We start from the raw sequence: 14,071 nt of genomic DNA, 5'->3' as shown, positions 1-14,071 counted from the left end.
TCTGTAAATCTGCCTTTCCAATAATCAACCAATAATTTTTTTTAATTAATCATGGAGTGCAGAGCAGGTGATAGAGTAGACCTAATGGGGCCTGACAGGGAATGGCAGGTACCAGCAAGGGCCTGGACCTGTTCACAAGGGTCACCTGCTCGAGTGTTTAGCAGCCAAGGATCAGGGCAGCTGCAGCTTGCTTCCAGAGGCCACTGGCGAGAAAGCTCTGCATCCCCCAACACAGTACAGGAGGCACAGGTTCCCTGTTGCTGAATCTGGAGGGGCTGTGTTGGATGCTCATCCTATTCCAATTCTTCTGTAGATGACATTTTCAAAAATAAAAGTACACCTGTGTGTATGTTTTGTGGGGAATTTGCTAAGTCTTAAGATTAAAAAAAAATTTTTTTTTTGTTCTTCACCGTGAACTTGGCCAGGCAGTGTCCATGTTAACAACACTAACAGCTTGCTTAGGACTTGTGGAGAGCGATGCTGTTACCGTTTCAATCCAGGGTTGGTACAGGCCTCGGGTAAGCATCCCAGGCCCTCCCTGGTGAGTGGCAGAGCGACATGTGAACTCCAAAAGAAGGCCCTTGTGAGATGAGGTGGTAATGCCCTCAGGGTCTCCAAGATGCCCAGGACGCTAGCTCTGCTTATCCATTCCCGAGATGAAGACCGGCCAGGCGCCTGCAGTGTGCCACCGCAGCCACCAGGGGGCAGCACGCACCGCCCGAGCTCGAAGACGGCCCAGGCTGCACCATCCTGGGTCTGCGGACACCAGGCTGCCCACCCAGGGGACACCCCAGTGCTTCACCTCCTCGGCTCCGGTGACGGAGTACGCGTGGCCCTTCACCAGTTTCTGCCGTGTCACGGCCTCCGAGTCTGCGGCGCTGGTGATCTGGAACACCAAGGAACGGGGTGTACATAGCCCCGCAGGGGTTATGCCCTGGGCTTCCTACTGGCCCCCTAGGGCCACTCCTAGAGGATGGTCTAGGGCAGTCTACTGGGATTCTGTCAGCACCGTGTCTCCCCCAGGGGTCTGGACACCAACTTTTGCCTCCAGGGACCAGATCACCAGTTGAGGTGGCCTCCCAGGCCTCCAAGCACAGACCCATCAGCCCTGGGACCCTGGCGGGCGGGTGGGGAGCACAGGGGCCTGGGGCGATCCCTGGTGGATGAGCAATGGGCAGGAGGAAAGGACTGCGGGCATCCTGGGATGGCCCTCTCTGGCACACCGCACACTGCCTGGTTGTCCCCAGGGACACAGCCGAGGCCTGTGCTTACATCGATAGAGCAGCCCAGGAGGGAGCCTTTCTGCAGAGCCTTCTGGATGATCTTGAACAGGTTGGGTGGGGCATTCTTCAGCTCGTACCACTCGGCAATGCCGCCCGTGAAGTCCTCGAAGCCCTCAGTGGTGGCACCCCCCGAGAGTGCCTCGTAACACCCGTTGATCCTGCGATGGGGGCAGGGGGAAGCACAGAGCTGCAGTTCCGGCCCCCCCCATGCCAGGCACCATGCTTTCCCCTCCCAGGGCCGGGAGTGGGCATGCCCCCCTCCTCCTCACTCTGCTGCTCTGGGTGCCCAGCAGGGCCCAACTGTTCTGGCTGCATCTTGCCAGGAAGGGGAGAGTCAGCTAATGGTCTGTCCAGCACTGAGAGCTTGCAAAACCGACGGGGACCCAGCGCCGGGCAGCTACCCTGAGAAGTCTCTTGTGCTCCCTGGGGGGAAGGGTGCTTCATGGAGGGCAGCAGGGCCAAGAGCAGGGCACCCCCGGGGCCTGCTGCTGAGAGCAGGGGCTGTCCTGGAGCAGCTGGGGAAGTCCCTGCAGGCACGGAGCCTGCTGCCTTTAGCTGATAAAAGGCAGGCGGCTTCCTGGGCACAAGCAGCACTGTTCCCTTCCCCTGTGTTTGTCATTCCCCGGGGCTTAAGGCGCCCAGCACACACCATTCCTGCATTGAGAGCCCATCGTGGGCCAACAGAGGCCTTCAGCAGAGTGCAACGCATGGCTCCGCCAAGTGTTGCCAAAGTGGCCCTGGGAGTTTTGGGTCCAGGGCAGGGGGGCCTGGGGGTGGGGCACGGTCACTCACTTGGCGTAGGCCTTCTCCAGCAGTGCGCTCCAGAACTCAGTCCCCTCCGCCGAGTGCACAAAGAGCAGCTCCCCATCCTTGGTGGGGAGCCGGTCGTCCACCACCACCTCCACCCATTCGCCATACTGCCAGAACTGTGGGCACAGGGAAGGCAGAGGCAGCATGGGTGGACAGGAGGGACAACCATGGCAGCCCTGGGATAACCTTCCTCCTTCCTCCCCTGCCATGGCCATCCACCAGGGTCCCTCAGTGTCATCATCTTGGTCGTCATGAGCAGCTGGGAGCATCCAGCCCCCACTCAGCGTCCTTGGTCCTAGGAGCCCACTGACAACCTGGGCTGCCCGGGGGGGCTGCACAGGGCTGCCCCCGCCCATCTCTCCCTGACCAGGTACCTGGAAGTGAAAGATGCCCGCATAATTCTCCTGGAAGCTCTGGTCTAGGGGCACGACCCGCGCCAGGACCTCCTCATTGAGGGTCAGGGAGGCAATGGCCGCCAGCAGCCAGCAGTCACCTGTGAACACAGTGCAGGGAGCTCCTCCGTACCCGGCCTCAGTGGGGAACCCATGGGTGCCGCTGCCTCACCCGTCCTCCCAGAGAGGCAATGCTGAGGCAGGAAGGTGCTGATTGGCTTTTATTTTACTGGAGAGGCAAAGTGAGAGAGCTCGTAGATCATTTCCTAAATGCCCGCAGCAGCCAAGGCCAGGCCAGGCCAGAACTAAGAGCCAGAAACTCCATGAGGGACCCAAGTAGCTGGGCCGCCATGGGCTCGCAGGCTGGGCGCTGGCAGGAAGCTGGAGTCGGGAGGTGGCCGGGCTGGCAGGTGCTCTGATGTGAGACGAGGGCTTCCTCGGGACATCTGAACAGCCACACCAAGCGCTTGCCTCGAGAAGTGCTTGTGTGTGTCGGTGACTGGGGAGAGATAGGAAAGTTCATCCCCAAACCCAGAACCCTGAGCTGGCTGACCTCCATCCTCCGAGCCTGTGCCATGGGAGTGGGGGCAGTGAGAGATGCCAACATGGCCAGTGGAGGCTTCTTAGGAGAGGACAGCTTAAAGGAGTCCTGAATGGAGGCAGCAGATGTGGGGACAGGTGCGTGGGGTCTGATGTGGCCCACCTGCTGCCAGGATGGGGGATTCAGAGACCAGCAAGCAGTGCCAGCAGGCAGTGTGATGGCAGAAAGATGGGTGATGAGGGCACATCCTGAGGTGGCATGCGCAAGCCTGAGTGGCCTGCCAGGCCCTGGAGGTGGGGGGACACAGAGGTGGGCAGTGGCCAGGCCCTCTGGCTCCTCTAAGCCTAGGGACTGTCCTCCAGGAAATGTAGATAAAACTCAGCAGTCCCATGGGCTGAAGCTCAAAGCAGCAGGCAGCCAGCAACCACGCAACCCTGGGTGTTACCAAACACAGACAGCAGGGTCTGGGAAGGGGAGGACGTCTCCTCCACCTGTAAGGAACCATTCTCCTAAGATGTCTCATGACAATGGCAGCGGGTGGCCTCAGTTGTGAAGACTTCAGTGTCAGCTTGACTCTAATTGACAGGTTGATTGAAGATGTTACCAGAGGTCTGGCATTGTGCCACAGCAAGTAAAGCTGCTGCCTGCATGGGGCTGGCACTGCAGCACTGGCATCCCAAATGGGCACAGGTTCGCATCCTGGCTGCTCCACTTCAGATCCAACTCTCTGCAAATGGCCTGGGAAAGCAGGTGGAGGATGACCCAACTCCTTGGGCCTCTGTACCCACGTGGGAGACCTGGAAGAAGCTCCTGGCTTCGGACAGGCCCAGCTCTGGCTGCTGTGGCCATTTGGGGAATGAACCAGTGCATGGAAAATTACTGTCTCTCCTTTTCTTGATAACTTTGCCTATTTGAAAGAGTTAAATAAATTTGTTTTTTAAGATTTATTTATCTGTTTATTGAAAAGGCATATACAAAGAAGGAGATACAGAAAGATCTGTTGGTTCACTCCCCAAGTGGCCGCCATGGCCAGAGCTGAGATGATCTGACCAGGAGCCTCTTCTGGGTCTCCCACACAGGTGCAGAGTCCCAAGGCTTTGGGCTGTACTCTCCTGCTTCCCAGGCAGGGAGCTGGATGAGAAGTGGAGCAACTGGAATAGAAACCGGCACCCATATGGAATCCCGATGGGTGCAAGGCAAGGATATAGACACTAGGCTATCGTGCTGGGCCTAAATTAAATACATAATTAATGCTAATAATAATAATAAATCCACTGCCTGCAAAGCTGGCATTCCAAATGGTTAACAGTTCATGTCCCAAATGCTCCACTCCTCATCATGCTCCCTGCTAGGGGCCTGGGAAAGCAGTGCAGGATGGCGCAAGTGCTTGGGGCCCTGCTGCTCATAGGAGACCCAGAAGTTGCTCCTAGCTCCTGGCTTCAACCTGGCCCAGCCCTAGCTGTTATGGCCATCTGAGGAGTGAACCAGAGGATGGAAAATCTCTTTCTTCAAATGAAAAAAAAAAAAAAAGGTGTTACCTACCAAACTTTACTGTAACTCTTCAGGGAGACATCCCCGTGGACACTGCCTATAAGGCTGTCATGGGGACCCACAGAACATTCAGTCCTGCCAGGGCCTCTGGGTGGGATTTGGGGCGGTGACTCCACTACTTTTCTCCTGGTGACCCACAGAAGATCCTTTGCCCACCCTACACCCCTGCCTGCATGGACCTGCAGACACATGTGCACCACACACTCGCCTGGCTCCAGTGACAGGCAGGGGCCAGGCCAAGGGAGGAGGCTCTGAGGCTTCTGGGAGAATGGACAGGTGCCCTCTTGTCCTGCATTAAATCCACAAAGATGCATGGCCTAATGCCGCCAGAACTATCTGGCTTTTGTGGATGACTGGCTGAAGAACAGAGCCAGTATAGACCAGGAGGGGCTGAGATCGACAGAGACACAGAGACAAGCCAGGTCCTGGAGACACCACCCCTCGGGTCCCTGAATCAAGCAGTACTGAAGCCACATCTGCCGGGGACTTCTCAGTTTAGGGACTGGTAACTCCCTGGTTACAAGTCCCTGCTACTTGACTGCCAAGGCACTGGGCAGCGGCCATTGCCTTATGGAGCCATTCCCAAGCATCAACCACTACTCTAGAAGCTTCGCTGTTGCCATGAAGGCTCTGAGCATGCTGCAGGATGGACAAATTGAGTGTACTCCCCATAGTCCAGAAGCTGCAAGTGGAAGTTGAAAATGTGTGGGACTGTCAGCTGCCCAGGGGTAGGCACCAGCTGTCCGGTCATCAAGGGCTTTCTGTCAACCACACGGAGGTCCCTGCCCCGCTGCCCTGTGGAGGCTGGCCAGGAATCTGGAAGGACCGTTTCCACTGCTGGCTGGGAGCTAGGGAGTCCTTGATTGATGGGGATAGGAATATTCCTGGAGGGCCTTTTCCTGCCTAATTCCACATGGTGCCTGGTGAGGATGTGGTGATGGCTAAAGCACATGACTGGCAGGTCTTCGTTGAGCATGCGCCACTCTCCCACTCCGGCTTGTCTGGACGCCCCGTCCTAGGGACAGACTCAATATGTGTCTGCTGGTCTGGGAGATCTGAACCTCTTCATCCCTGTTCCCCTTCTCCCTACTACAGCAGGTCTTTTCACGATGTTAACCCACCAGATGCCTGCAGCTGGTCCATGCTGTCACTGCGCTTCCTGGGTATCCTGTACAATGGGTGATTTGGGGCTGTCACCACATGGAGGCAGAAGGACTTGTGCACAAAGTGGGCTCACCTGTAGGGATTCTGGCACCAGAAGTCCTGAGCCAGTTGCTCCCACAGTTCCCATAAAAGCAGACATGAGAAATGAATGCCTGCATCCTAGATGGGTGCCAGTCTGAGTCCTGTCTGCTCCACTTCTGATCCAGCTTCCTGTCATTATGCCTACAAAGGCAGAAGATGGACCAAGTGCATTGGCCCTGCATCCACATGGGAGACCCAGATGAAGAGCCTGAGTTTGGTGTGGCCCAGCTCTGGCTGTTGCAGTCATTTGGGTTTTTTTTTTTTTTTTTTAACATATATTTTTATTGCATTTCCTTTTTTTAAAAAAACTAATTACATTGCATTATGTGATACATTTTTTTATGCACTGGGATTCCCCCCGCCCCTCCCAAAGCCCTCCCCCCACGGTGGATTGCTCCACCTTTTTGCATTTCCATAGTTCAAATTCAGTTGAGATTCTTTCATTGGAGGTATTTACCAAGCATAAAGTCCTGCATCTTATTGTCCTGGTAAGTTCAATGGTTTCTTGGTGAGACCATCTCTGGTCTGAAGGTAGAGCCGGCAGAGTATCATTCCAATCAATTAAAAGTCCCAACATAATATTTCCAACCATTTACAACATTATGGCATTAATTGACATGGTATTGATTAACCAATATGTTGATAGGAAAATGCAGGTTCTCAACCACAACCTGTGACTTCTTCATAGACATTTCAATTTTGGTTTACATTCAACCGTATTCTATACACCTTAAAATGGTTTAGATTGCTATTCAGCTGTCTCATGCCTATTTTAATTTTAGTATTTAGCAGTTTATAGCATAGAAGCATGATTTCGCTGAACCTGGCTGTTTTTTGGGTGGTCTAACTCTATAATTCTAACAGGATATTTGTCAACAGTTTAGGTGAGCATGTTTAGGAGGGGTGTGCAGAGAAATCTTCCATACCCCAGTTAGGAGTAACTAATCTTTGTGTCCCACCCAATGAGGTATAAGTGCATCCCACTGACCGTTTCCTGTCTGGTTCTAAGCTTTCCTTGTTGTTCTCTGTCTATCTATTCTAGTTTTGTTTGTTTGTTTGTTTGTTTTGAGGGGTTTCTGGAGCGCTCCTGATGGTTATTACAAGAGGGGGTTGGGGACCCAAAGTTGGAAGCAGGCAAGGACCAGAGAAAGCTCCTCTCCCTAGTCCCGAAGGAAGTTTACTGTTCTTCTGTTTCTGCGGACCGCTCAGGGCTCCTGGTTGTTGTTCCGATGACCTTGGAACCTGCTAGGCAGGATTTGGGCTTCTTCCATCCCATGTGGTAGATCCAAATGGGGGTGGGTGACCTCAGAGTTCTTGGTCTCTGAAGGCACTCCATTTCCCTGTGGTCTCCTTGGCAGTAGGGATGTAGTCCTCGGTGCTTCTTGGTGAGGATCTGGGAGTCTTCAGGATTGGGATAAAAGCCTCCTCCTGTCGGCCTGCTCCACTCTGGGGTCCCCCCCTGCTCTATGCGTATGACCTCCTGTTAAGAGGTTGTTAGGATTACTCCTGATTCACCCATATGCCTTTGTAGTTTTGCTACTGTCTAATGCTAATTCGAGTCTGTTGTCTATGAGTTAACAGTTATGATCCTGATAGGTTATATTTCCCATCTTCCTCACACCTTCTAGGGTGATGTAAGATTTCTCTGTTGCAGTCATTTGTGGAGCACACCAACAGACGGCAGCTCTCTGTCTCTCTTTTTCTCTATGTAACTCTTCCAAATAAAGAAAATCTTTTAAGCAAAATTGAAATCCACACATAGGTTTTAATAATACACATTTTCCATGAATATTCTGAAGACCTTTTGTATACATGGGTGTCAATTTTTTTTTTTTTTTGCACCAAACTATACTTATCTTTTAATTCCATTTTCCATGGATTTTCTCAGTAGTGTCTTATCCCCTATCAAATTTGAGCATCTTCTTAAGGGTCCTGGGGGCCAGTGTGACCACAGGATGTGACCATCTAACATCCTCCCTATCCTGTTCTCCCTGCTGGTCCCAGAATCCGTGCTTGGCCATGGCAGATGTGCCGAGGCCACATGGCATGTTCCTGGGACAAATGCTTTTGTGATCTTGGTGGCCACAGCTGACTGTGGCGTTATTTGTGGGACGATGACACTGGCCGTGTGTTGGCGGATTGGCCTCCACAGTGGCCTGGTACTCTGTGTGGGTCACATATTCAGGTCAGCACTGACCCAATGCCCGGCTCAGGTTACAACCCAGCACCCGCCTCATTGCTCTCACCACATTCTGAACACCCTGGCCAAACATCCTGGTTTTTCTCCCTCATATCCTGGGGCTGAAACTCTTGCCCTTTTAAAAAAATAATAATTATTTTGTATTGGAAAGACAGATTTACAGAGAGGAGTGACACAGAGATCCTCCAACCCCTGGCTTATTCCCCAAGTGGTTGCAAAGGCTGGAGCCCAAGCCAAGCTGATCTGAAGCCAGGAGCTTCTTCTGGGTCTCCCATGTGGGTACAGGGTCCCAAGGCTTTGGGCTGTCCTCCACTGCTTTCCCAGGCCACAAACAGGAAGCTGGTTGGGAAGTGGAACAGTTGTAGAAAAGTTGTGGCCACTTGGGGAATGAACCAGCAGACAAAAGATCTTTTTCTCTGTCTCTCCTTCTCTCTGTAGATCTGCCTTTTCAATAAAATAAATATTTTTAAAATAAGAAGTGGAACATCCTTCTTATGATGAACTGGTGCCCATATGAGATGCTGGCACTGCAGACGGAGGAATAGCCACACTCGCCCCATCCCTGCTTTTTCCATCCCTTGCTGTTCCAGGTTAACCTATTTCTTCTGAAAGAATCCATCCAAGGATGAAGAAGTTGTATCCCCAAGACACTAAGTCACAGGCTGAAGACCAGAGGCAGAATCAGAACTCGAATCTCTCCACTCCTTGTCTGCGTTCTGCCCACCACTGGGAGAGAAAACATTTACCAAGGAGCTTCCACTGTATAATACTTCATAATTTTCAATCCCAAAAGGACAAATACCATATGTTCTCTCTAATATAAGGAATCCATCATGCAAATTGGAATGTATAGTGGTGGAGTAATGGAGACTACTATATCCAGATGTGAAGACACAATGCAATATGCATCCCTACTTCCAAATAAAAGATGGACTTCCAGTGAAAGTGTTGGATATGTCTAGACAATGGGATGATGGACTATCTGACATTGTACCAGCACTGTTGGGACACACTTAAATAACAGACTGATGGAACTGTAACTCCTTATGAGGAAATGTACTGTTGTGACAATATGGGAAAAATCAATCGGGGGTGGGAATTTGGGGGAGGAGAATCCCAGACTATACAGAATTGTATCATAAAATTCAAAAATTAAAGAAATAAAAATACTTCATAATTTAAGTAAAAAAATTTTAAAAATTCCATTGGAGAAGCAGTCAGCATGAGGGAGAAATCTTTCACCAGCTGACTCATCTTCCAAAGACGTGGGTGAAGCTGAGGTCAGGAGCTGAGCCCTCCCTCCAAGACTCCATGGGAGTGGAAAGAGCCCAAGTACTTGAAGTGTCACCTGCTGTATCCCAGGGCACATTAGCAGGAAGCTGGAATCAGGAGCAGAGCTGGGACTTTAATCTAGACATGTGGACAAGGAACAGGAGCATCTCAACCCAAGGCCAAAGCCTACCCCTACTTCAGTTTAGACTTTTGGGGGGCTGATACCATGGTATAATAGGTTAAGCTTCTGTCTGCAGCGTTAGCATCCCATGTAGTTGTTGCGAGTCCCAGTTGCTCCACTTCCCATCCAGCTCTCTGCCTGTGGTCTGGGAAAGCAGAGAGGACCACGTGGGAGACTGGGGAGAACCTCAAGGGTCCTGGCTCCAGATCGGTTCAGCTCCAGCCATTGCAGTCATTTGGGGAGTGAACCAGCAGATGAAAGCCTCCCCTCTCTCCTTTCTCTATAACTCTGGCCAGTCCCAGTTATTACAGGCATTAAGGGGGAGGAAACCAGTGGATGGAAGATCTCTGCCATTCATATAAAATAAAAATAAATCACTGTTTAAAAGAACAGTATGTGGGCTGGTGCAGTGACTTACTGAGTTAATCCTCCACCAGTGATGATGGCATCCCATATGGGCACTGATTCTTGTCCCAGCTGCTCCACTTCTCATCCAGCTCCCTGCCAATGGCCTGGGGAGCAGCAGATGGCCCAAGGTCTGGGTCTTGTACCCACATGGGAGTTGGGGAAGAAGCTCCTGACTCCCAGCTCTGGCCACTAGGGCCATTTGGGGAGTAAACCAGTAGATGGAAGCTCTCTCTCTTCTGCTTTTCTTCTCTCTTTGTGACTCTTGCAAGTAAAATAAATATTTTTTTAAAAGAACATATTTTATTGGATCCTTCAACAATCCTCATGAGATGGAAATACTTTTTATTATCAATTATTTGGGATGCAGACCCAGGGGCTTAGGAAGACTGACGGGCCTCACACGCAGAGCCCAAGTCCAGGGACTGAGTTCTGAGAGGTGGGCACTGTGGTGCAGTGGATGAAGCTGCCACTTGGGATTACCTGTATCCTATCCCGGAGAGCCAGTCTGTATCTTGGCTACTCCACTTCTACTCCAGCTTCCTGCTAATGTGTCCGGGAAGACAGTGGATGATGATAAACTGCCTGGACCCTTGTCATCCACATGGGAGACCTGGTGGAATTCTGTGGTTTCTGCCTGGCCCAGCCCTGGCTGTGGCAGGCACTCGGAGAGTAAACCAGTGGATGAAAGGTAGGGGTGTTTGTGTGTGACCCTGGCTTTCCAGTAGATTAAAATAAATAAGTAAATAGTAAAAAAGAAAAAAAGACAGATGCAGTAGTTTGTGTAAGAACCACATCCTGGTAGTGCTTTGGTTAGGAGGATCAAATTTCCTTTTTCCAGAGACCTGTTAGGACTATCCAATTGCAACTCAAAGTTAAGACTACAGGGAAGCCAGCTGGCAGCTTCTATATGGCGTCTTTAACACCCAACACCTGTTGGTTCAGGAACTAGGAAAGTTCATCACCTGCTAAGCCACGTCATTCACCCAGGCGGCAGCACTGTCTGACACAGCTCAGCCCAGGCGCAGCAAGGAGCCCAGGGCTGAGCCGGGAGGAAACAAGAGCCACGTGCAATTTGCAGTCAAAGGTCTCCAAAGTTTTCCATTAATTTTTCAATTTCCAGAGCTGAGTGGGACAGAGGCCACTTGGAGAATGTCCTGGTGTTAATGAAAGTGGGACCATTTGAAATCCCATTAGATATTTCTGGTTCCTTATTCCCTCGCTACAGTGAGCAACTAAGCCAGGAAGTGCCCTGAATTTCATCTTTCTCAGGAACAACTTGCATAAGTGATCCTAACAGTGGGTGTTCCCAAGGTGCTACTGTGGGCCAAGCCCCGAGCATGATGCTTTACAGGCAGGGTCACAATTGTGTCACTGCATGGTCATAAACCAGCTCCAGGTGCTACTATGAAACTCCTATTTCACAGCGGAGTAAGGTCCCAGCTAATGAGTTGCTCCCGGGTCTGCCCACTCGTGCAAAGCACACGTTTTCCAATGGATGAGCTAACTGGTCTCTGCAAACAGGCTAATGTCACTTCAAAGGCCCTTGTCTTGGAGACGTTTGTCCTTGGTAGGCGACTTGACATTACAGACTCGGGACTGCCCAGAGTTGTCTCCCCAAGGGCCTTCTCACTCCACCTAGACGGCTGCTGACTGACCTGGGACTTCCTGCTCCCGACAAGGACTCCTGTTACACAACCCCATCAGCTGGAGCCTCCCGCAGTGCACCTGGCCCACATCAACGTCAGAATCCACCTTCCCTATAATGATTTCTGGAAACTCCTCCTCTGTGACTTGTTCCTTCCTGGGGGAGTTCACTGGCTGGAGAAGTCCCTGGAGTCTCCTTGGCCAGAGCTGGTTTGAGGCAGTTACAGCCTGGGTTGCATAAAACCAAGGCTGGCTGGTTCCAGTGCACTGTAACACTCCCACCTGGCTTCCAGTGAGTTTTCCAGCAGCAAGGAGACTGCAGGCTCCCGGCCTGGGTGCAGAATCTGTTTACCCTGCTTATCTGCTGCTAACCTCATCATCCATAATGACTGCATTTATGCCAGAGTAGAAACAATTGTCCTGGGGACCGGAGCACCTGACGCTGTCCAGTTGCTGTGCCAGGGCTAGGCTCCACCCTCCATCCTGCTCTCTCTGGGAGCTCAGCCAGTGGGGAGAGTTAGGAGCCCCCCAGAGGGGACTGCTCTGGCTTAGACCACCATTCACCCCCACTCTTAAAATTGGCCCATGCCCTTGCCTCAAAAATATACTACTCCCTTTTCAGTTACTTATAAATTTAACATATAACAGTGGTAACAGGATAAAGTATATAAGGAAACATGAAACATCAAGCCCAGCCAGAAACAACACCCAAAAGCGAAGGGAGCCCAGTTGATCAGATACTAACTATGTGTAGGGCTGCCACCCTGACAGCAGTACAGAGCTAGGTCTAACTATACAGACAGGTCCACGGAAAGCTTCCAAACATAACATTCAATCAGGAGAATCATTCAGGAATGCAAGTAAACTGAGTGTCCATGTAGGAAAAGAAAAAGGAAAAAACCAGTTGTGGGTCATCTTGTTACAAGGACCAACTTCAAACAGAATATCTATAGATCAACATTATGCTTACACATGTATCTTCATGTACATATTATTTACACATTTGGGCTGGCACCTCAGTGAGTAAGTTAAGCTTCTGCCAGCAGTGCCAGGATCCCATATGGGCACCGGTTTGAGTCCTCAGTTTAAAAAGATGATAGGCACACTCATAAATGTAGTAAACCTGGATATCTGTGGTTTTTATACATCAAGGTTTACATAATGTATTTTATTTAGATTTTCACGTTTGTATATTGCATATAAATACAGATCCACTTATGAATCCATACACATTCTAGAAGAGACAACAGGAGAATCTGTAGTATAATCTCAGAGTGGAGATAGGATATCTCATTATCTGGAAGCTATGCAATTTTAAAGTGACAGGTTAATATTTAAGTTCAAAATGATAAGATAAATTCAACTATATCAAAGTGAAAAATATTATGTAGTGAAACCCACAACATGCAACGTCCAAGTGAAAAAATAAAATGGAAAAATATCTGTTGCTCAACCCTCAGGTGACATTTTCTAGAGTAAAAGGAGAAAAGGGGCTGGCGCTTACTAGAAAAACAGACAGGTATATACACAGAGCTAACAGAAAAAGGCAAAACAGCCACTTTTAATGAGTTTAGAAGATCCTCACCTTTGGGGCAGGGGTTTGTCCAAGCACCTGTCCTGAGTGCTGGCCACTCCATGCTTTGGATTCAGCTTCCTGCCCACGTGCCCCCGCCTGGGATCCAGCTTCCTGTCCACGTGCCCCCGCCTGGGATCCAGCTTCCTGTCCACGTGCCCCTGCTTCGGATCCAGCTTCCTGCCCACGTGCCCCTACTTCGGATCTAGCCTCCTGTCCACGTGCCCTGCTTCAAGTCCAGCTTCCTGTCCAGGTGCTCCCCCTTCGGATCCAGCTTCCTGCCCACGTGCCCTTGGTTTGGATCCAGCTTCCTGTCCATGTGTTCCCCCTTCGGATCCAGCTTCCTGTCCACGTGCCCCCCCCCTTCGGATCCAGCTTTCTGCCCACATGTCCCTGCCTGGGATCCAGCTTCCTGCCCATGTGCCCCTGCTTTGGATCCAGCTTCCTGCCCATGTGCCCCCCTTCGGATCCAGCTTCCTGTCTACGTGTCCCCCCTTCGGATCCAGCTTCCTTCCAGCAGAACACAGCCAAGCGCTCTGGCTCCTGCCACTTCTGGGGGAGCTTTTGGCTGGAGCTTCGGGCTATTGGCTTTGGACTAGCTCAGCCACACCTGCTGTGGCTAATTGAGTGAACCAGCAGATGAAAGACCTCTCTCTGTCATTCTGCCTTTCAAACAGATAAATACATCTTAAAAAAAAAAAGTAAAAATAAAAAAGGGGCACTCATCCTCACTCAACAACACACCAGAGTGTAAAGTTAAACTACACTCAGATACTTTTTCCATCTTTCCGCTGACAAATCTCAAACTGTGGCTGATGCAGAGGCTAAAAGAGGTGACCTTTTTATGAGCACTCTGCATGCAGGCCACCTGCTCTCAGCACCTCTGTGCCCAGCGCTAGCACCTGCAGGAACCTGCTTACACGCACTCACAGGCCACACAACAGTGCCACACAGCACTGTCACGACAGCAG

General features: G+C 51.0%; 1 protein-coding gene across 1 annotated transcript in view; it reads right to left on the bottom strand.

Annotated features, from left to right (window-relative positions):
- CAPN2 (calpain 2) overlaps positions 1 to 14,071 on the bottom strand; it is a 47,166-nt gene that overhangs the window by 16,165 nt on the left and 16,930 nt on the right. Inside the window, exons 3-6 of the mRNA XM_004578613.3 lie at positions 2,468 to 2,586; positions 2,076 to 2,209; positions 1,273 to 1,441; positions 803 to 886 (exon numbers count right to left, since the gene is read on the bottom strand). Of these exons, the coding sequence (XP_004578670.1) occupies positions 803 to 886; positions 1,273 to 1,441; positions 2,076 to 2,209; positions 2,468 to 2,586 (506 nt within the window). The remainder of the gene's footprint in view (positions 1 to 802; positions 887 to 1,272; positions 1,442 to 2,075; positions 2,210 to 2,467; positions 2,587 to 14,071) is intronic.

Source organism: Ochotona princeps, chromosome 10 (genome assembly GCF_030435755.1).
Source record: "Ochotona princeps isolate mOchPri1 chromosome 10, mOchPri1.hap1, whole genome shotgun sequence".
In the NCBI taxonomy this organism is placed as follows: domain Eukaryota; kingdom Metazoa; phylum Chordata; class Mammalia; order Lagomorpha; family Ochotonidae; genus Ochotona; species Ochotona princeps.
The sequence above is the reverse complement of the archived record's forward strand: the minus strand, read 5'-3'. Positions and strand labels throughout refer to the sequence as shown.